At 43.7% G+C, this 26,672-nt stretch overlaps 1 protein-coding gene across 1 annotated transcript in view; it reads left to right on the top strand.

Annotated features, from left to right (window-relative positions):
- The first annotated feature begins 1,226 nt into the window (after window positions 1-1,226).
- The window catches only part of MBOAT1 (membrane bound O-acyltransferase domain containing 1), a 109,044-nt gene continuing 83,598 nt past the window's right edge, over window positions 1,227-26,672 (top strand). The window contains exon 1 of the mRNA XM_011962764.1: window positions 1,227-1,540. Within this exon, the coding sequence (XP_011818154.1) occupies window positions 1,442-1,540 (99 nt within the window). The 5' untranslated portion in view covers window positions 1,227-1,441. The remainder of the gene's footprint in view (window positions 1,541-26,672) is intronic.

The raw sequence follows: 26,672 nt of genomic DNA, 5'->3' as shown, positions 1-26,672 counted from the left end.
CCTCCTCCACAGGGGACATAGTTTGAGAAACTCTGGCTGGCAATTTAATGCTCAGTGCAGTTTAATGGTGATAAAACTGAAGAAGTGAGGCCTGAGTCTTGGAGGTTATAAAACTCCCGAAGAAGGCAAGAGTGAGGCCTGAGTCTTGGAGGTTATAAAACTCCTGAAGAAGGCAAGAGTGAGGCCTGAGTCTTGGAGAGAGAGTGGTTGTCAGTGCCTGAAAGGCCTTCGGTTTAATTTGAAGCCAGAGGCCACATTGATAAAGTCTGCCCCGAAAGTCATTGCTTGTCTGAGCGAATGCTCCAGGGGTTTACCGGGCGGAGGCTGGGGGCCACGTGAGCTCACTTTCTTTCGTTTTCTACCCAGCAGCCTGGAATATTGCCTTCCTGAAACCCCTTTTCATTAGCTAGCGATTCCTGGAAAGGATCTTCAAGATTTTTATGTTTCTCAGAACCTAGCAATAACTTGGAAAAGTTTTCCAAGTAACAGTGATGCATGGGTGTCTGGGAGCAGAGAAGTTAAGGAGCAAGTCACCTTTTTTGAGGACCTGTGGCATGCAAATGACTTATCAGAATGCACATAGTATAACAGTAAACACCGTTTCTTATAGAGGTGAAATAATTCTCACTCCACAGAGACGGAAGTGACCCGAAGCTAGCAGTCTCCTCTATTTGCTTGTGTGACACCGAGCATGTCAGATCAGGGTGTAGGAAACTATGCCTAGCGCAGAGGAGGGTAAAGGAAGTAGGGAGTCTGGTGGCTGCGGCATTCTCTAGCAGCGCAGGGTCTCTCGAGCTTCCAGCCACTGGCACAGGAACTCTTTGGGGCTTGAAAGGGAAACACAGCCACTCAGCCGCTTCGACTGCGGCGGCGACGAAACCAAAACAGGGTGGGGCGGGGTGGGTGGTGCTCTGTAGTGGAAGGCGCCCGCTGGGTGAGGTCTTTGCGTCTGGCGCGGGGGCTAGGACGGTCAGCCCAGGAGGAGGAAAGGCGCGTCCCGCCTCCAGCTGCAGGGCCAGGCGGCGGCGCCCGCTGGCGTCGCTTTCCCTCTCCTGGTCGGCCTCGGTGCAGGCCGGGCTGGGCGGGACGGGCGGCGCTCGGGGGCCGGGCTCGGAGTCCCCACTTTTCCTCCCTCCTTCCCTCCTCTCGGGGCCGTCCCGAGCGGCCGGGCCAATGGGCGCGGAGAGGAAGGGAGCGGGAAGCGGGGCGCATTGGGCCCGGCCCTCCTACGGCGCCCGCGGCTGCAGCGCCAGCGCCAACGCCAAGTTTGCGCCCCGAGAGTTTGCGCCGGTTCGTGTCCCCCGGCCTCCCGTTCGCTCCCCCGCGAACCAGGCAGCCGTGCTCCCCTCGGGGCAACCACTCACGAGCACCCGGGCGGGAGGACGCCGAGCAGGGGGTGTTGCGGGCTGGGACCGGGGCAGCCACCTCCTGAAGATGCAGGATGGCAGCAGAGCCGCAGCCGTCCAGCCTCTCCTACCGCACCACGGGCTCCACCTGCCTGCACCCGCTCAGCGAGCTCCTGGGCATCCCGCTGGACCAGGTAACTGTGGGCCGCGAGCGCAGCGACCCCAGCTCCCCAGCGATCGCGGGCGTGGGGCGGGCGAAAGTGTTATCCACCGTCCCTCCGCCTCCATGGCGTATTTTACAGCCACACACTAGACAGTTGGCTTTTTTTTTTTCTTCTTGAGTTGGTGTTAGTGTTTTTCTCTTTGTGTGAAAAATATTGGTACAGCCTGCGCGGCAAATTCGACTGACTGAACTTTTTTTTTTTTTTTAAGATTTTTTTCTTTAAGTTTGGGATTGCCTCATTTCCTTTAATCAAGTTCAAGTTCTGAAGTAGTCTGATAAATGAAACCAGAGTTTCTTTCATCAGTGTCCTCAAGTCGTTGTTATTTTTAACTTAGATGACCCTACTTAAAAAATAAGGGCGATTAATATGTAGACTGTAGTCTATAGATTTTGAATGCAAGACCTGGGTTTTAGACTTCTGCGGCGAGGCTTGTTCAGGGGTGACAGTTACTTTGTACCATGTGTGATGCGGGACACACAAGGACACTTCGGTTTTCCCAGGGTTCGGTTGGCTCATATGCCTGGGGCTAGAGCTTCTGAGTAGGACAGGTTAGTGGCACGAGAGGGGCCCCAGCAGAGTTATTTGAACTGTCCAGGAATTATCTACAACCATTAAAATTAAAAATGGCAACAACAGTGATTCCTGGCAAGAAACCTTCCTGAAGATGAAGCCTGTCTTACGCATTTCCTTGTCTCTTCAGGTGCTGCAGGCTAGATCTGCGGGATGCTTAGTAGTGACCCAATCAGTAAATGTTGATTTAAATGGAAATGGGCAGGGCATGCGGGGGGAGGACCCACTGCGCTCCTGTTTTGTTTCATGCTTTTTGCCCGATTTTCTTCCCCTTCCTCTCACCAGTGCTCCTTTTCCTTTAACAAGAGCACACCTGCTGCCCTTTCCGCACACCCCTTCAGCAATGAGAAAGTGAAACCTGGACATTTGCCTTATTCGGGTCCTGTTCACTGAGCCATCCTCATACCTGGCTCACTCTGAGGACCTCACTGAGAACTCCACCTGATGAGACCATTGTGTTCTCATCAGTCGCAAAATCGAGAAAGTCAGGAACTTGGGAAGGGTTTCAGGTGCCAAAGCATTTGTGCTTTTGTAAATTATTCTTTAGTTTCTGGTGAGGATGAGATAGCCCCAGGGACCCAGGCAGAGGCAGACATAATAGCAAATTCTTTAGTTCTGAAATTAAATAAAACTCATAGCTGAATTTCCTTAAGGGGAGTTTGTTTTGTACTTACCTCATCACTCCATATCAGAGGGTATTTTAATTGCATTTTCTCTTCTAAGCTCTTCTACATAGCTAGAAAGACTCCAGGAAGGCTTTTTGTATGGCTAAAGGACCATGGCAAGTTACGGCTGGGAGGTGCTAGAATAATGTTTTTAATGTCTTTCAATTGCATCGCCTACTTTCCTATAAAGGTAATTCTGGTTTTAATTCATAAAAAGGAACAAAAGAGCCTTATGGATGTTTAAGACTGGGAGCGAGGGAGGGACTTCTGGGATAAACCGAAGGAGAAATGTTTGCCATGGCCAGGAGCACCTGAGATCTCTTGGCTCTTAGGTCAGTCTGACCACCCTCCAGCAGGAGCAGTCTGGATGACCCTTGGTGAAAGAAGCACTTAAAAGGCAGTGCCCCAGGTAGCTTATTTTAGGCCCAAGGAGGCTACATTGTGACTTGCAAGTTTGGAAGCTTTGTGTGTTTTTCCCTTTCACATTTTTAAGGCTTTTTAAGGGCTTAGATGTCAGACTGACCTGGGTGCATTCCAGCTCTGCCAGCAAACTTCCCTTCATGACTGCCAGCTGGTACTCTACCCTCTTGGAGCCTCAGCATCCTTGTGTAAAATGGGAGATGACAATAAGACCTACATTTTGAGGTTGAGAAATTTTATATGATGTAAAATGCCTTACATTAGGAAGGTTCTTGTATCAGACAGGGTCCTTGCAGGGAACAGGAACCAACCCCATTGGCTGAAATGAACAAACTTTAATGAATTACTTAGAGGGGCATGGGCGAGGTTAAGGGAATCAACAAAGGATGTTGAAATGCTGAGATCAGAAGTAGGGGGCAGATGGAGGGGAAAGTGGAGGAACTTCACTGGCATTTGTGAGAGCAGGACCAGCTTGGAGGTTGTGAAGAATAAGAGAGAACCTCAGCCCTTCTTCCTACCTTGTAGCCCTTCCATCTCTTCACAGTGACCCCCAAAAGTTACTGGCCTCAGCCTGCAGGGGCTCCTCCTATGGCACAGGACAGGCAGGATAAAGGTGGAGCCAGATCTGGGGGGTAACCCGAGGATAAGAGTGCAGGCGTTGATACGTGTTTGCTCCTGTCCCATTAGAGAGTGACTTTTGATTGGTCTGGGATACTCTCAAAATCATAAAATAAATATCTCAAGTTACTCAAATAGTTTTTTTGTATGCCTCTTAAGGACACTGAATCATTGTCCTAATGTCTTTACATCCTAATTCCTGATTGATTGCACTCCTGTGAATGTCTTTAGCCTCTGGATCCTGTGTCAAGTAGTTTATTATCAGCAAAAATGGAAATACCTGGTAAGCATTCTGCTTCGTATGTGGGGAACTCTTTATTCATTCTTTTTCATCTGATTCTTGCATTTATCTGTTCTGTTAACTTTGTGGCATCCTTAAATAGGAAAGCCTGTGTGTGGTTAGGACTACACTCAGGAAAAGTCGATGGTTTTTGTTTCCAGGGACTTTGATTAGTCTGACATCCTTCTAAAGATGTCAAATGTAAAATTATCTCCCTTAATTAGAGACAGTTAGAGCATAGTAATTCAGATGCAGAATACAGGAAATGGGATGATGACTTGTGGGCCTCTATAGGTGCTTCAAAGATAAGCTTGTTGAAAACTTTATTTCTAAATGATGGGCCCCTGTCCAGTGAGCAAGTACAGAGCTACAGTAGTTAGTAGGATTACTCCAATAAAAACCTTCACTTAGGATAAATCAGGCAAGCACTTTTCTTTCCCGTTTTGGGGGAATCAAGGAATCATCTGCTCCTGTCCTCCCCACTTTGTTTTGGTTGTGGAGTGTAACTTGATGTGCCTTTAAACTAAAGATTTGCAAGATTGACTCAGTTGCCAAAACAGATGATAATGTTGACATTAGTAATTTGTGTAGTGCACAGTTATGTCCTAGGAGATGTGAAAGCTGAAATGGAAAGTTTTTCCAGGCTCTAAGGAACTTCCAATTTGGTGGTTGGAAATTCTGCCCACCACCAAAGCATTTTTGGGGTATTTTACCTGATGGTGCCCCCAAACTGTGTGTGTGTGTGTGCATGAAGTATGAATTCAGTGTTACACTAGAACTCTCTGAGGTGTTCCCCCCACCCCCATTTAGCATCAGCAGAGAAAGGGGCAAGGGGAAAATAGACCAGGAGATAAGAATCCAGGAAATAATTTTGAGGTTAAAACAGCGAATGTTTAGGATTATTAATGTAAGCTTGTGTCACCATTTAAAAGTCTGAATGAATGAAGACCAGCTTTAAAGACGTGGTACCCCAGACTAATAGTGATACCAGGAGTGAGTTTCATTATTTCACCTGGGCCCATGACTACAAAGTTTCTTTCTTTCTTTTTTTTTTTTTTTGTTTTTTGAGACAGAGTCTAGCTCTGTCACCCAGGCTGGAGTGCAGTGGTACGATTTTGGGCTCACTGCAAGCTCCGCCTCCCAGGTTCATGCAATTCTCCTGCCTCAGCCTCCGGAATAGCTGGGATTACTGGAGCATGCCACCATGCCTGGCTAAGTTTTGTATTTTTATTAGAGATGGGGGTTTCACCATGTTGGGCAGGCTGGTCTCGAACTCCTGACCTTGTGATCCACCCACCTCGGCCTCCCAAAGTGCTGGTGTTACAGGTGTGAGCCACTGCACCCGGCCGAGTACAAAATTTCTTTACCTATCTGGAGCTGTCAGTCCTGGTTGCTTCCCTTGGCCATGCTTGCAAAGCCCAGCTTTCAGTTCTCTTCTTATCTAAGTCTTGTCCTTCATTAAAAGCTCAGCTCACATTCCAGTCATTGTTAAATCAATTAAATATTTATTTAATGCTATTAGTGCCAGGTACCTGGCCATGTGGTAGAAATACAAGGATGAAAAAAAATCAATGTCCCCATCCTACAAGGGCTTATATACTCTGGAGGAAACAAAAGGCCAGTGTAAGTGTAGAGGCTGTATATGGTCACAGACCTGTGTAGGCGCTGTACAGGTTTGCAGATGGTGCCGTGGCAGAATAGAGAAGGGATGCCCACAGGACATGCTGGACTCATGTAGAATTTACTGTTTACATTTAATGCTTGGTAAATGTTACCTTATATTGTTAGTTATCTTGCTGGGTTTGTAAGCTTAATTCCAAACTAATTTAAAGTCTCTTTGTAGTCAAGGCTTGAGTTCCCATGCAACTTTATTTATGGATCCTGACATCTAAATTTCATGTAATTTTCACAAGTCTTGAAATGTTCTTCCTTAGATTTTTTTTAACCCTTTAAAATATAAAATGTGTCTGTAGCATGTAGGCCACACAGAAACAGGCAGTGGGCTGGATTTGGCCTGATAATCGGATCTCCTCAAATATGATGCATGGATTGTCATCAGAATCTTCTGCCATGGGTGTTTCTGGGATCCCGCCCTATCCTGCTGAATTTGAATATCAGGGTGTGAGGGCACTTCCCTAGTGATTCTTATGCCAGCTAAAGTTTGAGAGCCATTACTATAGTCAAGGGAGGATATTGCAGGGTTTAAGTTGTGAAAAGATTTTCATTTTGTGAAGGGGTATGGAAGGTCCTCACTGAAGGAGGTAGGGATGGAGGAGGAAGCAGGGGTTTTGCGGATGAGTGCAGGGTTAGAGAAGTATTTAAGGGAAATTGAGAAAGCACTGACAAGGTCAGTTGAATGAGCCGCTGAATATAATCAACCTGCTGACAATTATACATTTTTAGACCGATGAATATGCACAAATATGTGCTTTTTTTCTTTCAGCAGCTCCTTTCAGGAGCAAAAGTGAAACAGAAGTTTTCAGAGAAGGTTGTTGGGAAGTTAAGAAGCTCGGATGTTAAAAGATGCTGACAAATGGTTGGTGGTGATAAGAGTGAAGAGGAAAACTTCTTGAGATGGTGGTTTGTGGAGGAAGTGAGAGAGCTGGAGGGCTGGGATATGCGAGTGAAGGATTTCTAGTGAAGTCTTTCTGGGTGATGATGAAAATCGGGGTGTGCACCTGAGGGTCGGGATGAAAGTCTGTTCAGTGTAGCAAACAGGGGAAATGGGGTATTTGTATTTGATGGATTGTCCTTCTTGACATTGACGGTATCCAGGTGAATTTGGGGAGTTGCGGTGGAGAAGACTATGAGGTCCCCAAGGTGTCCAGGAATATGGAGGAGTCACCAGAGGTGGGTAGATTCTGAAAGCAGGAAGAGGGAGCAGAGAGGGTGTGACCTGGCCTGCTGTCTGTCATGCACTCAGCCTGCACCTCTGCCTGCGTCTTCTCACATAACATTAGGAGTGTGGAGGAGTCTGGAGGGAGGAAAGGTTTCCTATGAGGATAGTGGAAGGAAAATAGCTTGGTGGCTCACGCCTGTAATCCCAGCACTTTGGGAGGCCGAGGGGGCCAGATCACCTGAGGTCAGGAGTTTGAGACCAGCCTGGCCAACATGGTGAAACCCCATCTTTACTAAAAATACAGAAATTAGCCAGGTGTAGTGGCGCATGAATGCAGCCACAGCTACTCGGGGGGCTGAGGCAGGAGAATCACTTGAACCCAGGATGGGGAAGTTGCAGTGAGCCAAGATTGTGCCACTGTATTCCAGCCTGGGTGACAGAGCAAGACTCCATCTCAAAAAAAGAAAGAAAGAAAGAAAAAGAAAACAGTGCAAAGCAGCAATGGGGGGTCTGGAAAAGCCCTGACCTGCTGCTTCTGACCTTGGCTTTGCTGTCGTGGTGGTAAAATGAGAACAGAGGGCGGGCTTTGTGAAGGTCAGCAGTAGAAAGGAAGGGAGTGGGAATATGAGTCACAGAGGACGGGGAGAAGGAAGTCAGGGGCAGCACATGGATGCAAGTTGAGAAGTGGCACTTGCAAAATGCGAGTGAGGGTTGGGAGGTGTGGGAGGGGTCTAGGCAGGTAGGGTGGCAACTTAGGGTCTCAGAACCCTGATGAGGCGGTGTCCAGTGACTGACTCTGAACTTTGCAGTCCTTCCTGGAGCTGCACGTTCATGTGGTGGAAAGTTCCTTTGTGGTTCTGAAGAGCTTGCTGGTGGCAGGTGGGAGGGCCTTTTGGAAGCAGCCTGAGGGCATTGAATGTGGATGTGTTGGGGGTAAGATGGTGAGGTATAAACCCCCAGGTCCACACAGTTGCAGAGGACAGGGCTGGTGGAATTGGGGACTGTCCCTCAGAGCCTGTGTGAGGATGGGCCATCTCCATGGTGGAGGATTCCGGATAAGTCCAGAAGGTGGGCTGGCCTACTGGAAACTGCTGGCTGGTGTCACAGTCTGCTGGCTAGATTTGACAAAAATTGAAGGGAGGACAGAGAGATCACAGGTATGGCCATATATTCCCTGGCATTTGAAGCAGAGGCCTAGTGTGTCCTGGAGCTTTAGCCTTCCTGTCATGGTTCTTCACAACTTGGCTTCAGTTTACCTGTCTGGCTTAAGGACCCTGACAGCTCTATACATTGAATGCTTATGCTCTCAGCACTGCTCTGCATGCATTCTCTCAGTTAATACAGTACTAAAAGTTATTCCCCAAATTTCTTCCTTTTTTTTTTTTTTTTTGAGGCGGAGTCTCACTCTGTCACCCGGACTGGAGTGCAGTGGCCGGATCTCAGCTCACTGCAAGCTCTGCCTCCTGGGTTTACGCCATTCTCCTGCCTCAGCCTCCCGAGTAGCTGGGACTACAGGCGCCCGCCATCTTGCCCGGCTAGTTTTTGTATTTTTAGTAGAGACGGGGTTTCACCATGATAGTCAGGATGGTCTCGATCTCCTGACCTCGTGATCCACCCGTCTCGGCCTCCCAAAGTGCTGGGATTACAGGCTTGAGCCACCGCGCCCGGCCAATTTCTTCCTTCTTTCCCCACATTTTTTCTTTCTTTTTTTTCTTCTTTCCTCCTTCCTTTTCTCTCTTTTCTTTCTGAGATGATATCTCATTCTGTTGCCTAGGCTAGAGTACACTGGCTTGATCATGGCACCCTGCAGTCTCAAACTCTTGAGCTCAAGCAATCCTCCTGCCTCAGCTTCCCAAGTAGCTGAGATTAAAGGTGCACACCACCCCACCTGGCTAATTTTTTTGTATTTTTTTGTAGAGATGTGGTCTTGCCATGTTGCCCAGGCTGGTCTTAAACTCCTGGCCTGAAATGATCCTCTGGCCTCAACCTCCCAGAATGCGGGGATTATAGTCATGAGCTACCACACCCAGCCTGTTCCCCAAATTTCAAGTTAGGAAGCAGTCCCCAGGGCTTATGTTACTTGCTTGTAGCTGGGCAGGGGCAGAGGCAGGACTTGAACTCAGGTCTGTCACTGGAGGCCGTGCTTCTGGTTGCTGCACTGCATCCCAGCACCGTTTTCCCTGTGTGCTGTGCTTCCACCACAGTGGACTGTTTACTTCCTATCCCTCAAACACGGTGTGTCTTTCACACGCTCCAGCCTCTGCACACACACACTTCCTTCTCCTTGGAGGTTTATTCCTCGTCCTGGTCCTCAGTTCCTGTTTTCAGGCTGGGCGCTAAAATCCTTTCCTCCTGTTTTCCCTCTGCAACCCAGTTCTCCCTCCCCACCAGGGCCAAATGAACCCCTTCTTTCTCTCTGTTTCTCCGTAGCGTTCTATCCATATTACATTGCTCTGCCTTTCACTTTATGTCGTCGATGTTTTTTGGTCTCTCTGTCCTGCCTGACTGAGAGGCTTCTTCCCATAGTTACTTATTGAGCGCTGTGTGCTAGTGGGCTAAATGGAGATACAGAGATTAGTGAATTATCTGTGCCTTCTATGAGACAGACATGTAGACACTTGGTAAACTGCTGTTTGCCTGTAAGCCTTGAAATACATGTGCTCAACGCACACACCATTGCCAGAAGACGCTGGGCCTCGGCATCTCTGGACCTCTTCTGAGACGGTGCTGGGGGAGAACTTCCTGGGAGCAGCTGCTTTAGAAGCAGGAGGGAAATTAGAGGGGAGAGGGGCCAGATGAGACCGTCAGAATATTCTAGGAGGAAGAGAAGAGAGTCACATTCTTTGTGGGCAGGGATCATTATCCAAAAAGAAAATATCAACAAATTGAATTTAAACATCGGATTGTCTTTTATTAGTGATTCATGAATCTGGCAGCATCCCATCTGTCAAATGGCAAGGCTGAGCTGAGCTGAAGAGGTGGACTTTACAGGTAGAAAAGGCTGAAGAAAGCAGAAGCAAAGAATAAGAAGCAAAGTTACTTTCCTTATAAGGTTAAAAAAGATGGGACTTCCTTATACTAGCTCAGGTAGCCTGGGCCCCTTTTCTGTTGGTTGCTGTGAAGCTCCTGTTTTTTTTGCTTTTTTGTTTTTGAAAAACGGGTCCATTGTAAAGTTGTTTGTTTATATAGCTCCAAGTACCAGTGACTCCATTCTGGTTTGGTCTGGTCTGTGGGGCCTAGTGCAGGAGCTCGGTCCAAAACAATCGCTCCTTATTAATTTTATTTAACACCACCCAGGATAAATCTTCGTCATCTTTGTATGCTTCGGACAAAGTAGGAGCTAAATACATGTTTGTTGAATTGAAATGGAATTTTATTTACATTTTTGGATTGGAATGAATGACTTAATTAAGATCAAATTGGGAGCCAGTTCTTTTCACCAACTGAATTAGGCCTGTTTATTATTTGGAACCTGAATATCAGATTAAATGAGCCTAATTTCTAATTTGAAAATTAATTCATGGCTCAGTTGCTGATAGTGAAATGTTTATCTTGGATTATTTAAAGATGGCATACTCCATTCCCAGTTTCATTGTGTGCAGTTCATATACTTATCACCTCCAGTTATAAATGCAGCTATTAGTATCTTTTTTTTGGCCCAGTTGTTTCAGATTTCTGTGGACATGTAGAAATTTCCCTTAGCAGTCTAAAGTCAAGTCGTACATACAAAAGATGCCATATAGTCAAATACTCTCAAGTATTCTGTAGCTTGGCCTTGGAATTACATTTATTTGTTTTATTTTTATTTTTTAGTGAGACAGGGTCTTGCTGTGTTGCCCAGGCTGGTCTTGAACTCCTGGGCTTAAGTGATCCTCCTACCTTAGCCTCCCAAAGTACTGGGATTACAGGCGGAAGCTACCATACCCAGCCAGGAATTACATTTATAAAGGAAAATTTCATTAAAAGATTATATCTAAAGAGATAAAATCTGGAAATATCTTTTGTACCAGTGACTTGTATAAAGAATTTAGTCTGTGTCACTTAGTAACAGTGACTGTGTGCTTTTCAAAGGCTTTCTATTTTAAGTCAGCTCTTTTAGTAAACAAGATAAAGGGATAACTTATTGCAGTCTCATTAATAACAATTTCTAGTAGTTTTGCCATGCAAACACAAAGATAGAGAATCATCAGTGGGAAAAGTAACTCCAAAGAGTTTGTACTGGTTAAAAATGTGCTTTATTAAAAGATAACTATTTCTTTTAATAAAGCTTGAGAAATGTAACTATCTGCAAAAAGATTAATTCATTAACCTATTTGCATTGTGATTTTTAGTTATCAAAAAAAAAAGAAGAAAAGAAAAAAAGCCCTTGGTGAATCATTTATCAATTTCCTTTTATTAGTGGAGCTCTGTTTTTAATTGTTTAAAGTTATCAGTGGCTAATCTTTTATGCATTAGTAAAACTGATTAATTTGAGAGATGGGTTTGAAAGTCCACAATCACCTTAAAGGGTTTAATGAAGGTTTCTGGGCTGATATTGCTGGGGATTTCCAGCAAACTACCATTTTATTATAAATATTCCATTCTCAGGTTTATTTACCAAAAAACAAAAACAAAAACAAAACAAAACAGGGAACTCAGGTTCTAATGTAATTTGGAGAAGAGCAAGGGTACCTTTGAAAAGTTTGTGTTCAAGTTGCCCTAAACTCTTATTTCAAACAAGGAGTTAAAATTTTAAAATATTCTGTTATTTATTTATTTCTTTTTTAACTTTGTCTCATTCATCATTCTGTGGCTGACTTGAAACAGACAAGTCAGCAAAGGTACACAGCAAAAGGTTGCTAAGACTTAAAGGAAGTTACTAAACTCAAAAGTCATTTCATGAAATTTCATGAAGTGGTTTAACTGTGAGTGTCACAGTTAAACTTCTTTATTCCTAAGACTCCCCTACCCCCTGACCCGGTATTCTTTTTTGCTCTCTGTTTTCATTTTATTTATTTATTACATTCTTTTAAATTTTTATTTTTTATTGATTTTTTAAAAGCTTTTATTTTATACAGATGCAGTTTACAAAAATCACTTCTCAGGCCGGGCAGGGTGGCTCATGCCTGTAATCCTAGCACTTGAAGGGGCCAAGGCAGGTGGATCACTTGAGGTCAGGAGTTCGAGACCAGCCTGGCCAACATGGTGAAACCCCGTCTCTGCTAAAAATACAAAAATTAGCCAGGCGTGGTGGTGCACACCTGTAATCCCAGCTACTTGGGAGGCTGAGGCAGGAGAATTGCTTGAACCCAGGATGCGGAGGTTGCAGTGAGCTGAGATCACGCCACTGCACTCCAGCCTGGACGACAGTGTGAGACTCCATCTCAAAAAAAAAAAAAAAATCGCTTTTCCGATTAGGTAGTACAGGCACTTACTGTCGAAGTCACAGGCAGAGAATGGGATATAAGGAAAGGTCCGTCTCTTTCACCGCGGCTCCCCCTGCTCCCAGCCGGCCAGATTTCCATGGTTCAGTTGCATGGTTTCACAGGTGGTCTGTGTCTACATATGCCCAGAATCTTTTTGTCTCATTTTCTGACATAAGTGATAGCCTATGGTTCCCCCCCTCCCTCCTTCCCTCCCTTCCTTCTTTTCTTCCTTTCTTCCTTTCAACTTAACAGTGTCTCTTACGGATTGATTCATGTCTGTATATATAGAGCTCTGGTGACTTTTGAACTTCCTTTCTGCCTTTTCTGAAAGCTTTGTTTCTGTTCTTCCAGTCATGGTTTTGTGTTATGAGAAAAATCTGGAATTATAACTCCCCCACAAACCGGGAAGGAGCTGAGAGACCAAAGAATGACTCAGACAAGTCCAACTTGGCAAGTAGATGAATTTAGTAGGACTTACATATGGGACACTCCTGGGTGGCAGCAGGACAGCTCTAGAGATCCTCATCACCTCTTGTGTCTAAATTGCTTTTGAGATGATTTTCTGGCTCTTTGCCTCCTGTGTTTGAGTAATGCAACTGTGTATTTTTTTTTTTTTTTTTTGGATAGGTTCACAGATACTCTCCGGGATGTTTGCGTTCTCAGGGACACCTGCTCCTTGGCTGGGCACCATGACCTTGGCTGACTGCCCAGCCTTCAAGGTTCAAGCAGCGGACGTACACCCTTAAATAACCTGGGGGGGATTGGTCACCCTACACTTTCTCCTTTAGCAAATGCTGCAAATGGTGGTGTTGGGGGAGTGAGAGGGTTGGAGAGGGGTCCTTTCATGGTGGCACTACCTCCTCTGCTCACATTCCCAGGAATATGGACACCCTGGAGTGCTACTTGCAATGGGACCTGTGAGTGGAAGAGCAATGAGCTAGGGGAGGCAGAAGACTTGGGGTTTCTTTCCAGTGTCCCCTTAAATGGAGAGAAGTGACTTGGGATATGGGCATAAGGACATTAACTATTCCCTTATCTCTTGTGCCTTAGGGATAAAAATGACTCTGCCTCCTACTGGCCTGGTGGCAGTAGACTTCTCTAGAATTCTTAATATCCCCATCTCCTGGAAACAGTGCTCTTTAAGACCAGTTTGGCTCTGGAATTTCAAGACCTTCGACCTTAGTGCAAAAGGGTTAGTTTTAGCTTGTAAAAGAACACATTTTGAAGGTAAAGACGACAAACCAAGACTTTTTTTCTTCCAATTTTAGTAGACTTCGCTAAAAAGATTGTACCTGTATAATTTGCTTTCTTATTTCTCCAAACGAAATGTGTGCAATTCACCACATGTTGGGTGAACTGAGTTGACCTTTGGGGCTCTGGAATCTTCTGTCTTCTTTCACCTCACCTAGAGTAAGGCCAGGATGCCTTAGGAACATGTGAACTATACTCTGGCAGAAAGATGTTGCAAAGAGCTTCTGTTTTTTGTCCGTTAGGAATGTTGAGGTGTTTATAGCCTCCTTTCTGCATTCTAGTAAAAGATAATTGCCTATTTTCTCCAAACAATAAATGTTAACTTACCTGCACATTATTTTATTATTTTATGTATTTTGAGACAGAGTCTCACCCTGTTGCCCAGGCTGGAGTGCAGTGGCATGATCTTGGCTCACTGCAACCTCCGCCCTTTGGTTTCAAGAGATTCTCCTGCCTCAGCCTCCCAAGTAGCTGGGATTATAGGTGCCCGCCACCACACCTGGCTAATTTTTGTATTTTTAGTAGAGACAGGGTATCACCATGTTGGCCAGGCTGGTCTCAAACTACTGACCTCGTGATCTGCCTGCTTCAGCCTCCCAAAGTGCTGGGATTACAGTCATGAGCCACCATGCCGGGCCCTGCACGTTATTTAACAAAAAGGAGGGAAATCAACATATATACAGAATTAAATTCAGAAAGTCACTTTATATAAATTGTGGAAGGAAGGACAAAAAGAAGGTTTTCTTCTTATTCATGTATGCAGACTGGGAAAGAGTTTACAAAAAGGAAATAAAAGACTATGTTTTTTTGTTTTTCTTTTTGGATTTTTTTGGTACTTTCATTCTTGTTGAGTTAAAGTTTACCCGGTTTCATATTTAGTTTTACTACGGTGCAAAACTTCAGTTGATGTACACAGGTTTTTTTCTGTCTACAGATGGATTTAGAGTGTCTTTAGAAAATATATTCATCTCGGCCGGGCGCGGTGGCTCAAGCCTGTAATCCCAGCACTTTAGGAGGCCAAGACGGGCGGATCACGAGGTCAGGAGATCGAGACCATCCCGGCTAACACGGTGAAACCCCGTCTCTACTAAAAAATACAAAAAACTAGCCGGGCGAGGTGGCGGGCGCCTGTAGTCCCAGCTACTCGGGAGGCTGAGGCGGGAGAATGGCGTAAACCCGGGAGGCGGAGCTTGCAGTGAGCTGAGATCCGGCCACTGCACTCCAGCCTGGGCGACAGAGCGAGACTCCGTCTCAAAAAAAAAAAAAAAAAAAAAAAAAAAAATATTCATCTCATTACCAGTTTTGTTAGTTTAAAAGAAGGGCAAAGTGAGGCTTATATTAAAACAATAATTTCATCAAAATAGCAGTGGAGCTCTGTTTCATCATAATGGTAAAATAAAAACTTTAGCCAAATTAAATTTAAAGGAGTTAGTTGAGCAATGGATGATTCCCGAATCAAGCAGCCTCCCAAGCCGGAATAGGCTGTGAGACTCCAGCACGGCCACGTGGTGGAAGATTTATGGACAGAAAAAGGAAAGTGAAGTACGGGAAATGGAAGTAAGGTACAGAAACAGCTGGATTGATTACAGGATGGCGTTTGCCTTGTTTGAAGAAGATTCAAACATTTGGATACATTTGATTGGCCAAAACTCGGTGATTGACACTAGTATGTAGGTATGGTCTGTTTACACCTCCACTTGTTAAAGTTTATGATGTACAGAAGAACATTTAGGTCGAAACTAAAATATGTAAGGAGGCAACTTTAGGATAAACTTGATTTAACATTAACAATGAATGATGAATTATGGCTGTTTATCTTAGCTGGTTGCAATTGCAGAGAGAATCCTGAGGAAGCTAGTGGGCTATAAAACAATTTAGAAATTGACTGCTTATGACTTTTATGAGAGCCGAAAAACCTCTTGTATACTTGGCAACCTTCAAATGTTTGTTAGAGTAATATGTGTCTAGATTTGGTTCCCTGCTGCAAAGTTTCTAGAAGAACTGGAGAAGTTAGAAAAGAGCAAGAAAAAATGGTTACAAGAACAACTAGGCTGAAAATTGCTAAACAAAAGGAAATGAACTTAAATGTCAATGAATTGACTAAGAAAAGTCACAAGATGGTAGAGTGACCATCAGTGAAGACTGGAAAATGCTAGTTAGGCAACCATAGATAGGGTGGGCCGCGAATGCATCTCATTTCCTGAAGAGGGTCTTGAACTTGATGGTCTTGAGAGAGCACCTTTGTTCTGTTATTTTGCAATGAACCTTCTTTACCTCAAGTGAAAGTGCCAAGGGTCTCATGGGCATTTCAAAAAGTGACTTGCAGGATTTAAAAGATTGCCATTTGCTTCGTATAAGATGGAACACATTCTTAGGCGATCTTTTCTTTTCTCTCTCTCTTTTTTTTTTTTTTTTTTTTTTTTTTGTTTTTTGAGACAGAGTCTCGCTGTGTTGCCCAGGCTGGAGTGCAGTGGTGTGATCTCTGCTCACTGCAACCTCTGCCTCCCGGGTTCAAGCGATTCTCCTGCCTCAGCCTCCCAAGTAGCTGGGATTACAGGCACCTGCCACCATGCCTGGCTAATTTTTTTGTATTTTTAGTAGAAATGGGGTTTCACCATGTTGACCAGGCTGGTCTCAAACTCCTGACTTCAAGTGTTCCACCTGCCTCGGACTCCCAAAGTGCTGGGATTACAGGCGTGAGCCACTGTGACCAGAGAGGTGATTTTTTAAAAATAAACTTTTAATTTTGTAATATTTTTAGATATAAAGAGAAGTTATAGAGATAGCCAGGTGTAGAGTGTGAACCCAAAATATCTGAGACAGGTCTCAATCAATTTAGAAAGTTGATTTTGCCAAGGTTAAGGACGCACCTGTGACGCAGCCTCAGGGGGCCCTGACGACATGTGCCCAAAGTGGTCGGGGTACAACTTAGTTTTATACATTTTAGGGAGGCAGGAGACATCAATCAATTTGTATAAGATGTACATTGGTTCTGGCCTAAAAAGTGGGACAACTTGAAGCAGGGGACGGGGCTTCCAGGTCATAGGTAGATAAGAGACAAATGTTGCATTCATTTGAGTTTCTGATTAGGCTTTCACTGAATATACAATTTACATGTGAGAGGAGCGTAGAGGAACAGTCACTTTTGCTTAGTCTGGCTTAGTGAAACCATAGGGCAGAGGAAGCCATTGGATATGCATTTGTGTCACATGGGCAGAGAGATGGCTTTGAGTTCTGCTTGTCCTTTGTCCACAAGGAATTTCCTTGTGGGCAGATTGTGAGGGTGGTTTGTAACTTTTTTATCTTTGTAGCTATCTTATTTAGGAATAAAATGGGAGGCAAGTTTACCTAATGCAGTTCCCAGCTTGACTTCCCTTTGGCTTAGTGATTTTGGGGTCCTGAAATTTATTTTCCTTTCATGGGAGGCACGTCCTTGTAAGCCCAGCTACATGGGAGGTTGAGGCAGGAGGATCCCTTGAGCTCAGGAGTTTGAGACCAGCCTAAGCAACATAGTGAGACTCCCATCTCTTTAAAAAAAAAAAAAATTGTAAAGATAGTATGGAGAGGTTTCACATACATCTCACCCTGGTTACCCCAGTGTTAACATCTTACATGACTGTGGTATATTTGTCAAAACTATGAAACCGACATTAGTATATAACCATTAAATAAACTTCAGACTTGAATTTCACCAGTTTTTCCATTAATGTCTTCTTTCTATTCTGGGATCTCATTACCTTACCTTGTAATTCCCCTATGTAAAGTGTACAGTTCACTTTTTTTTTTTCTTTTTTAGATGGATGGAGTTTCGCTCTTGTTGCCCAGGCTGGAGTGCAATGGTGCTCTCTCAGCTCACTGCAACCTCCACCTCCTGGGTTCAAGTGATTCTCCTGCCTCAGCCTCCTGAGTAGCTGGGATTACAGACATGCGCCATCATGCCTGGTTAATTTTTGTATTTTTAGTTGAGATGTGGTTTCACCATGTTGGCCAGGCTGGTCTCAAACTCCTGACCTCAGGTGATCCGCCTGTCTCAGCCTCCCAAATTGCTGGGATTACAGGTGTAAGCCACTGCACCTGGTCCAGTTCACTGTTTTTTAATATATTCACAAGATTGTGACAATGGTATTGAACTTTAGAACATTTTCATCCTGTCTAAAAGAACCTTGGATCATTAGTAGTCCTCCTTTCCTCCCATATTCTACCTCCCTATCCCCCCTTCTTCCTTAACCCTGGAAATCACTAATCTACTTTCTCTCACTCAGTTTGCCTCTCCTGGACATTTAACATAAATAGAATCATACAGTATGTGGTCTTTGTGACTGGCTTCTTACATTTCCAAGGGTCTTTGGTGATTTTTGATTGGGTGCTTATGTTCTGTTGTGCATTATCTGTGGAAATATTTTGAGACCAGATTTAAAGTGGAATCCTTTTGATAGAATTTAGGCTTCTGCAGCTGAGGTATTCCCAATCCAGGCTCCCTTAAAATGCATTTGCTGCTTTGGATTTTTGTTGACCACACAGGGCATGTGAATTTAGGCCCCCAAACTCTCATTCTCAGGGGAGTCTTTGCACTTTTTGTCCCTCTACCCAGAGACAAAGCCCAAATAAGAACACATTTGCTGTTTCCCTCTGTGGGGAGGAACTCATCCCTGTGAGGTGTCTCCCTTCAGAATCCTGGCTTCGGGATAAATCTTAATTTCATGCACAACCTTCATTTCTTCCTGCCACCTCTCCCTTCTCAGCCTGCTTTGTCTCCTTTGCCCAAACTCTAGGCCACCTGGATGGGTATATACCCCAGGGAAAAATGCCAGCTCCAGGCGTGCTTGTCTCTCTGATTTTTGCTTTTTCTTGCATTTCTGGCATCTGAGGAATCTTCTTACTTTCTGACAGTTTGGTTGTGCATGAAATGATCAGTGTATCAGTATGAACTCATGTTTAGTTTAATATAGATACAGATGGTTACATATAAACATATTTATAGATCGGTGTATATTCAAGGATTTGTGCGCATGCATACACACACACACACACACACACGCAATTTCTTTCCGTGTCAACTGAGAGGTCTACAAAAGGTGACACACCATTAGCAACGAGTACACTTAAGCCTGGATCTTGGTTTCTAACACCATTTTCCAGTAAAAGGATCCAGGCTTTTTGGAGAAATGCCTGATTCTAGCACTGGGCCAGAATATATACAAGATGAACCTGGAACATTTCGTATAGTAGAGTGTATGGAAGAATTCCAACAGAAAAACCAAAAGTCATAAGAGTATGTCAAATGGACATAGGAGCCAACTGAAGCTGCTGTCAGTGGCCAAAGCTGCACCAGTCTGAGCAACAAAATAAAGAAGCATTCAATTATAGAAGTATAGACTAGATAGAGAAGTCTAGGCTGGCACAGTGGCTCACGCCTGTAATCCTAGCACTTTCGGAGGCCAAGACAGGCAGATCACTTGTGCCCAGGAGTTTGAGACTAGCCTGGGCATCATGGCAAAACCCCATCTCGACAAAACATGTAAAAATTAGCCGGGCATGGTGGCATATACCTATGGTCCCAGCTATTCAGGAGGCCATGGTGGGAGGATCCCTTGAGCCCGGGTGGCAGAGGTTCCAGTGAAGCCATGATTGAGCCACTGCTGATTCCAGTGTGGGTGTCAGAGCCAGATCCTGTCTCAAAAAAGAAAAGAAAAAGTTAGATTATAGATCTATAAATCTATAATCTATAGGTTATAGAAATTTTGAGTTGTAACTCAAAGTATAAAATAAACATCTGTGAGTTCATACCGATATAAATAAATGATTGAATAGGCAAATAAATAGAGAAAATGGACAAATCTCCCTGCAGAAGAATTGCACATAATTATGTAGACACTCACCCTTAAGACGGTGGAATATAACTCTCCACTCCTTAAATGTCAGCTGTGCATAGTGACTTCCCTCCAGAGTACAGTGTGGAAAGGGGAGTGGGGAGAACAACTTTCCAGTGGAGAAACCTGTCAGACACTACCTCAGCTGAATGATCAAAGTCAGCATCAACAGTGGTAGCTCTGTGGACAGTGTGTTACCCTTAATATGATGTGGTGAAAACGGCACTTTACATCTGTGGTCTTCCTTGCAAAAATCTATAACCCTTAACCCCTGTCTCTGAGAAAAACATCAGACAAATCTCAAGCGAGGGTTTCTACAAAATACCTGAGCAATACTCGTCATATGTAAAGGATTTTTCATTCCTCTTGACTCTTTAGGCTCCTCACAGGTAATTTTCATGAATGAATAGTGTTTTAATAAGGGAAATATTTTTATCTCCCCATAACATCAAACATCAGAGCCATACCCAAGTGAAAGTCTTCATGCATTTACCGTTGCTCACCAAGGTGGCCTCTCATTAAGTTCCGACCTTGGAAATGCTATTCTGCCTCTCAGGTACCGGATTCAGTCTCTCCTTATTATAGAATCATTCTAAGCATATCTTGTCTAAGCCACAAGAATCCATGCAAAAATCTACTTCTGAGAAATGATAGCGTACCAGCTGAATAAAAGTAGACAGAACTTCAGATCCAGGTTGTGTAACCGATGTTTGGATTTCCTGCTGAGGTGTGTCCTGTGAGCTCACCTTGCTATGGTAATGGGAGAAACACTGGCACAGGACTAGGAAGAGCTGGGATCTAGGCCCAGAGCCAGTATTTATCAGGCGTGTGACCTTGGGCAAGCTATTTAAACTTTTGGAGCCTGATTCCTTATCTGCAAAATGAGCTAATCATACCTACACGAAGGGGTTGTTATGAATATGAAATGAGGTTGGGGAAGCGTGGGAAAGGTTTCAGTGCACTCTTTAGGCAACAGATAGGCGTTTTTGTTTCCTGTGATTTCCCATTGTCAGCCCCATCACATTTTTGAAGCCAGTAGAGAAAAGGCTTCATTGTTACAGCACTGAATGTCAGAAATAGACATTTTCTGTCTTGCAGGACTTTATTTCTGATGGTCTAAGTTGGACAATTGTCAGACTCCACTGAAATGTCTTGGACTTAAATGTGTTCTTGGGACTCTCTTAATGAATAGATAGGATGCCTGGGCGGTGAGGAGGGCGTGGGTGGTGTTTGGAAGGAAAGTTTGGTTTTTAGTTAGTAGCTGGAAGAGAAAGAAGAGACTCAACTTGGAGGATAACAAGGGGATGATAAAGTAACTTCTGTTACTTTAGGGCAGAAAAGATGAGGCAGAAGAAGGCAATAAGTGAGAAATAGATGACAGATGGAAAGAAAAACATTTCTGACTATTGTGAAATGGGAGGGTGGAAATCTAATCTGAAATGCAAATAAGTTTAGTGTACCCAGGAAGTGTGAAAGAACCTTGCAAAAGAATGACTTTTTATCAGGTAAACATTAGTTCTTGTCAGTGGACTGAGAGGTTGTTAGTTTGGGTGTATTCTTAGCCACTTGAGTGCTTTATCTGTGGGAATTAAAAAAAAGAATTAGTTGTTTTCTAAAACAGATGCTGAGCCACAATGTTTACTTATTTTCCAACGGGTTGGACATGTAAAAGATATAACTTCTTTCTGTCTCTTCCAATGTAAAGGAAAATACACATAACTCCTGAAAAGGTATGGGCCATAGGTACCCTTATTTGTTCTATCATATGGGAGTATTTCTACCTTCAATTTCTGGTTATAGTACTAATATAGCTATAAAAGCTATAAATATGCCTTTTAAAATTGAGTGCTTCCTGTATTATTATATCGAGCTAAATGCATGGGTTATCTCATCTCTGCAGTTGCCCCATTGGGCTTGTCCAATGTGGCGAAATGACTCAGAGGACTTATTTTGCTGTTATGTCTGCAGCAGGTGATACTGTGGCAGGCAGGTGGCCACAGTGGTCCACTCTGTGCTGGTCAAGTCACCACTCACCCAGGTGGTCAGTGGCTTAAATCTGGGTGTTAGCTTTTAGGAGGGACACTGGCAAACTGAGGTGTAGCTGAAGGAAAGTGAGCATTCAAGTGTGGCCTATTTCTTATGAGGAGACATTGTTGGAGGAAGTGGGGATGTTAAGCTAGAGAAAGCCAATATAATGTTGTCTTAGTCTTTTCTTGCTGCTATAGCACAATGCCATGGCCTGGGTAAATTATAAACGATAGATGTTTATTGGGTTCAAAGTTCTAGAGACTGGGAAGTTCAAGAGCATGGTGCCAGCATTTTGACAAAGGGCATCCTAGGGTGGAAATTAGAAGGTGGAAGTGAGTGTGTGAGACAGAGAGGCACCAGGGGCCAGACTTGCTTTATAGCAACTTATTTTCGAGATAACTAACCTGGATTTTACAGTAATGACATTAATCCATTCTGCCCTCATACACTTTGCATCAGGGATTGTTTCCAATGCATGGACTTCTGAGGGACATATTCAAACCACAGCAGATATCATAGCAATTATTGGCAGTTTGAGGAGAATAATTATTCTGTGTCCTTAGCAGAATTAAGCCCAATGGATGGAAACTTTAGGAAGGTAGGTTTCAAGTCATCATAAAGTAGAGTTCCTTATTCATGAGAGTTGTGTAAATCAATTTTGATCACTGCTGGAGTTGATGAGTCCCCTGTCCCTCGTGGTGGTCAGGCAGAGGCTGTCTGGTAATGATTGCCATCGACAGAAAACTAATTCCTGCCTGCCTGATGTTCCTACCTATCTGCCCGAAGTTCTGCTTTTTATCTAGCTGCCAGTCCACAGCAGTTCTTGTTTTAGTATTAATTGACAGATAAGTGGTGTAAGCAGTGGCCTTTCTCAGTGGCACTTAAAGATAGAAAGATTCCTAAATATGAAGCGGTAGAGGAATAGATTTAATTATGGTATACTCAGGCTATGGAATTATATGCAAGTATTATAGAAAATGAGGTCACATTGAAAAGTATTCATCATACTGAGTGAAAAGAACAAGTGGTAGAGTAGTGTGTATTATGACCTCATGTCCCATTAAATTTAAAACGTAAAAATACTTTATCTTCCTATCTATGTAGTTCTGAAATGGCAGTCATTAAAATAAAGACAGAAGTTATGTTGACCGTGACTCTCTCAATCACCTGGCTTACTGGGGAGGGTGGAGAAGACTTTCACTTTTTAATTTTTACATTTATATTTTTTAAACAAGCATAGTATTTTCATATTTAAAAACTTAGAGTGGCCAGGTACAGTGGCTTATGCCTGTAATCCCGGAACTTTGGGAGGCTGAGGCGGGTGAATCATGAGGTCAGGAGATCAAGACCAGCCTGGCCAACATAGTGGAAACCCATCTCTACTAAAAATACAAAAATTAGCTGGGCATGGTGGCGGGTGCCTGTAGTCCCAGCTACTTGGGAGGCTGAGGCAGGAGAATTGCTTGAACCCAGCAGGTGGAGGTTGCAGTGAGCCGAGATTGCATCACTGCACTAAAGCCTGGGTGACAGACTGAGACTCTCTTGAAAAAGGTAAAAAAGAAAAAAAAAAAAAAACTTAGAGCTTTCACAATAGCCAGGATATAGAATCAATGTTAGTGTCCATCAACAGGTAAATGAAAGAAATGTAATATATAAATAGTGGAATACTACTTAGCCTTACAAAGAAGAAAATCCTGCCCTTTAGTACAACATGGATGAACCTGGGGGACGTTATGCTAAGTGAAATAAACTGGACACAGGTAGACAAATGCCATATGATCTCACTAGGAAGTGGAGTCTTAAAAAGTTGATCTCATAGAAGCAGGGAGTACAGTGATGGTTACCAGGAACTGCGGTTTGGAAGGTGGGTGGGGAGATGTTCCTCAAAGGGTATAAAATTTCAGTTAGACAGGAAGAATAAGTTCAAGTCATCTATTGTACAACATGGTGATGATAGGTAAAATAATAATGTGTTGTATTCTTGAGAATTGCTACTTGGGTATAGTGGTGCATGCCTATAATCCCAGCTATTTGGGAAGCTGAAGCAGGAAGATCACTCGGGCCCAGGAGTTCAAGGCTATAGTGTGCTATGATCGCACCTGTGAATAGCCACTGCACTCCAGCCTGGGCAACATAATGAGACCCTGCCTCTTAAAAATAAAATTACTTAGAAAGTAGATTTTAAGTGTTCTCACCACAAATAAATGATGTGTGTGAGATAATACATATGGTAGTTAGCTCGATTGAGCCATTCCACAATGTGTGTGTATTTCAAAACGTTTTTTATTCAACTGAAGAATAAGTGAAAATGTTAAAATTAATTTATCCCAATTTATCCTTCAGAAGGAGCCAGGTGGATGGAAATGATCCAATGGTAGATGAGTCTCAAAATGTCCTAAGGACCTAAGGCATTCTTAAGGGGTGCAAAATGTCCATGGTTTATAGCACTGGTTCTGAAAACAGTGATCACCATCAGGATCTTCTGGGCAGCTCTTAAACACATGGGTTCCTGGGCTCTCTGTCTGTGATCTTTCTTAGTTGGAATTTTCTAAGAATTCCAAGACTCCAAGTGAATATAAAGAAGGAATCTATCCCTCAGGAACTGTGAGGGGGGAAAGGAAGAAACTGGTCAGGCACGCATTTAGGATGGGTCCTTGGTTGAGTTATTTCAAACAAAAGAACAACCTGCAGGCACAGATAAGGGAACTTGCACAGGGGGCTTGCCTAAGACATGCCCACAGCCACACAGATAAGAAAAACTACACAGGTGACTTGCCCAGACATACCCACAATGGAAATTTCCATCCCCTCATACATGTGCAGTAAGGGGAACAAAGCAATATGGAGTAACTCAAGCTAAGGGCCCGCATGTGCATTAGGAGAACAGCATGGAGCTACCAGATTCACACCTTATGCAAATGAGACACCCAGCCCTCATCAGTTTCTTATAGAAGGCTTTGCATTCAGCTGTAAAAATGGCAACCCTCTTCTGGGCCCTCTGTCTGCGGCAGAGAGCTTTCTTCTTTCGCTTATTAAACTTTTGCTCCGACCTCACCCTTTGTGTCCACACTCCTTAATTCTCTTTGTCGTGAGACAAAGAACTCCAGGTAATACCTCAGAAGGAGAAACTACTACATTGTGGTGCACTGGTGAGACCGTAACAGAACTACCTGGGATATGCTGAGGGTCTTTAGGAGGAAGCAAGATTTTCTAGGGTGTAAGTATGCTGTGTATGGTATGGTTTGTCTGAGCATTTATTCCTTTAGGGACTTGTTCTAAATTTTTGCTCATGTGGGAATTTTGTGTCTCCCATGATGATTAGGCATCTTGCTATTTGTAAGACCAAGCCAGCTTTTGTGTGTGTATGCATTGTGTTATTTAGCATTCTTAGTCTGCAGTTTCTTGTCTCTACAAAGACTAAGGCATCTCTGAATACCCTCTAATCCTTCTCGTTAGATGCCCTTGTAGTTCAAAAGGTTGCCCTTACACATGATCCATATAGTGCTATAACTTTACTTTTAAACGTAGGTAGAAAACCTACGCTCTCTTACACTTCTTCTCTCTCTCTTTTTTTTGAGACAAGGTCTTGCCCTGTCACTTAGTGCAGTGGGGCAATCTTGGCTCACTGCAGCCTTGACCTCCTGGGGTCAAGCAATCCTCCTGCCTCAGCCTCCCACGTAGCTGGGATTACAGGCATGTGCCACCACACCCAGCTAATTTTTGTATTTTTTGTAGAGATGGGGTTTCACCCTGTTGCCCAGGCTGGTCTCAAACTCCTGGCCTCAAGTGATCCTCCTGTCTTGGCCTCCCAAAGTGCTGGTATTACAGGTATACACCACTGGCCTCCTTCCCTTCTTGACCTGACCATAGGCATTATTCTTTTTTGACTTATTCTTTCATATTAATGAATCCAGGGGTCTACCACTTATTGATGTGACTCTTTTTTCCTCCTCTTCTTTGTTGAAAACTGAGCTAGCTGAATCTTTTCTGGTTTTGTAAATGATTTTAAATTTGTAAAACTAGAATTTGAAACTATTTTCAGTGGGAAAGTGGGAAGGAGAAGGTGAACTCTCTGAAACCACAGCAGAGACTTGCCCTGAGGCACACTTCCTATGAACACCCCCCGTGTGCATTAGTTGCATGTGGAGGGCCATTTAGATGCTTGTGCAGGATGTGTTGTATTTATCTTGTTATGGAATTTTAAGAATTATCCTAATAATAATCCTTTTCCCTCCCTCACTTGCAGATGAGACGTAGACTCAAGATTAGATTTACATGCCCAAGGCAAAACTGATTGGCACCAAAGTCCATGCTCTTTCCAAGATGGCATGCTTGCTACTTTACTCATCCTTCAGAATCAGTAAATGTGGTACAGTACGGAGGCTAGACATCTGAATTCGTTTAGTGTCAGTGGAGTTGTTGGTCAGCATTTAAACATTCCAGGCAGTTTAGGAATCCTGTCTCATGTCTTTGGGAGGACTTTAATATCTGAACGAGCAAGTCATGGTAGTCAAAGATGTTTTAAAAGAATAAACATAAAAGGTTATTTTTATCCCAATATGTTTAACTTTGCAATAAACATTTCCACCTAACTTGGTAAATTTGTTTCATTAACCATGTTTATAGGCTGCAGGTTTTGCTTAAAGCTCAAAGGCCCAGGTGCCCACAGCTTATGTTTTGCTTTCTCCATGTCAGAGTGTAGAACCTGTTAAATTAACTAGAAATTGATCATTGAGCCTGACCCAAGTCTCTGTGGTTTTTCCTCTGAATTTCTGGTTAGTTTATTTACTTTCAGAAGTACACGTTTTCTCTCTCATGTAGTTGTCCTAAGTCCGAGACCCAGATACAGTTTTTACCTCTTTACGTTGCCACAGGTGTACCTTTGATAAAATATTCCCATATGTGCTACTTCTTCAAAGGCTCCCCCAGGACTCTGCCCCAAGGTGATGGCATTTCAGGCTGGCCTTGTTGGGGCCCCTCTGGATTCAGAGACCCACTAGCTCCAGGAAAGAGTTTGCTGGTCCACTTGGCTCGAGGCAATGGTTTCTTCTCCATTCTACATAAGAGCTCACTATAGCCTTAAACTCCTAGACTCAAGCAATCCTCCCACCTCAGCCTCCTGAGTAGCTGGGACTTGAGTCATGTGTCACTGTGCC

This window comes from Colobus angolensis, unplaced genomic scaffold (genome assembly GCF_000951035.1).
Source record: "Colobus angolensis palliatus isolate OR3802 unplaced genomic scaffold, Cang.pa_1.0 Scaffold6, whole genome shotgun sequence".
Lineage (NCBI taxonomy): Eukaryota > Metazoa > Chordata > Mammalia > Primates > Cercopithecidae > Colobus > Colobus angolensis.
This window is presented reverse-complemented; position numbering and strand designations above follow the sequence as displayed.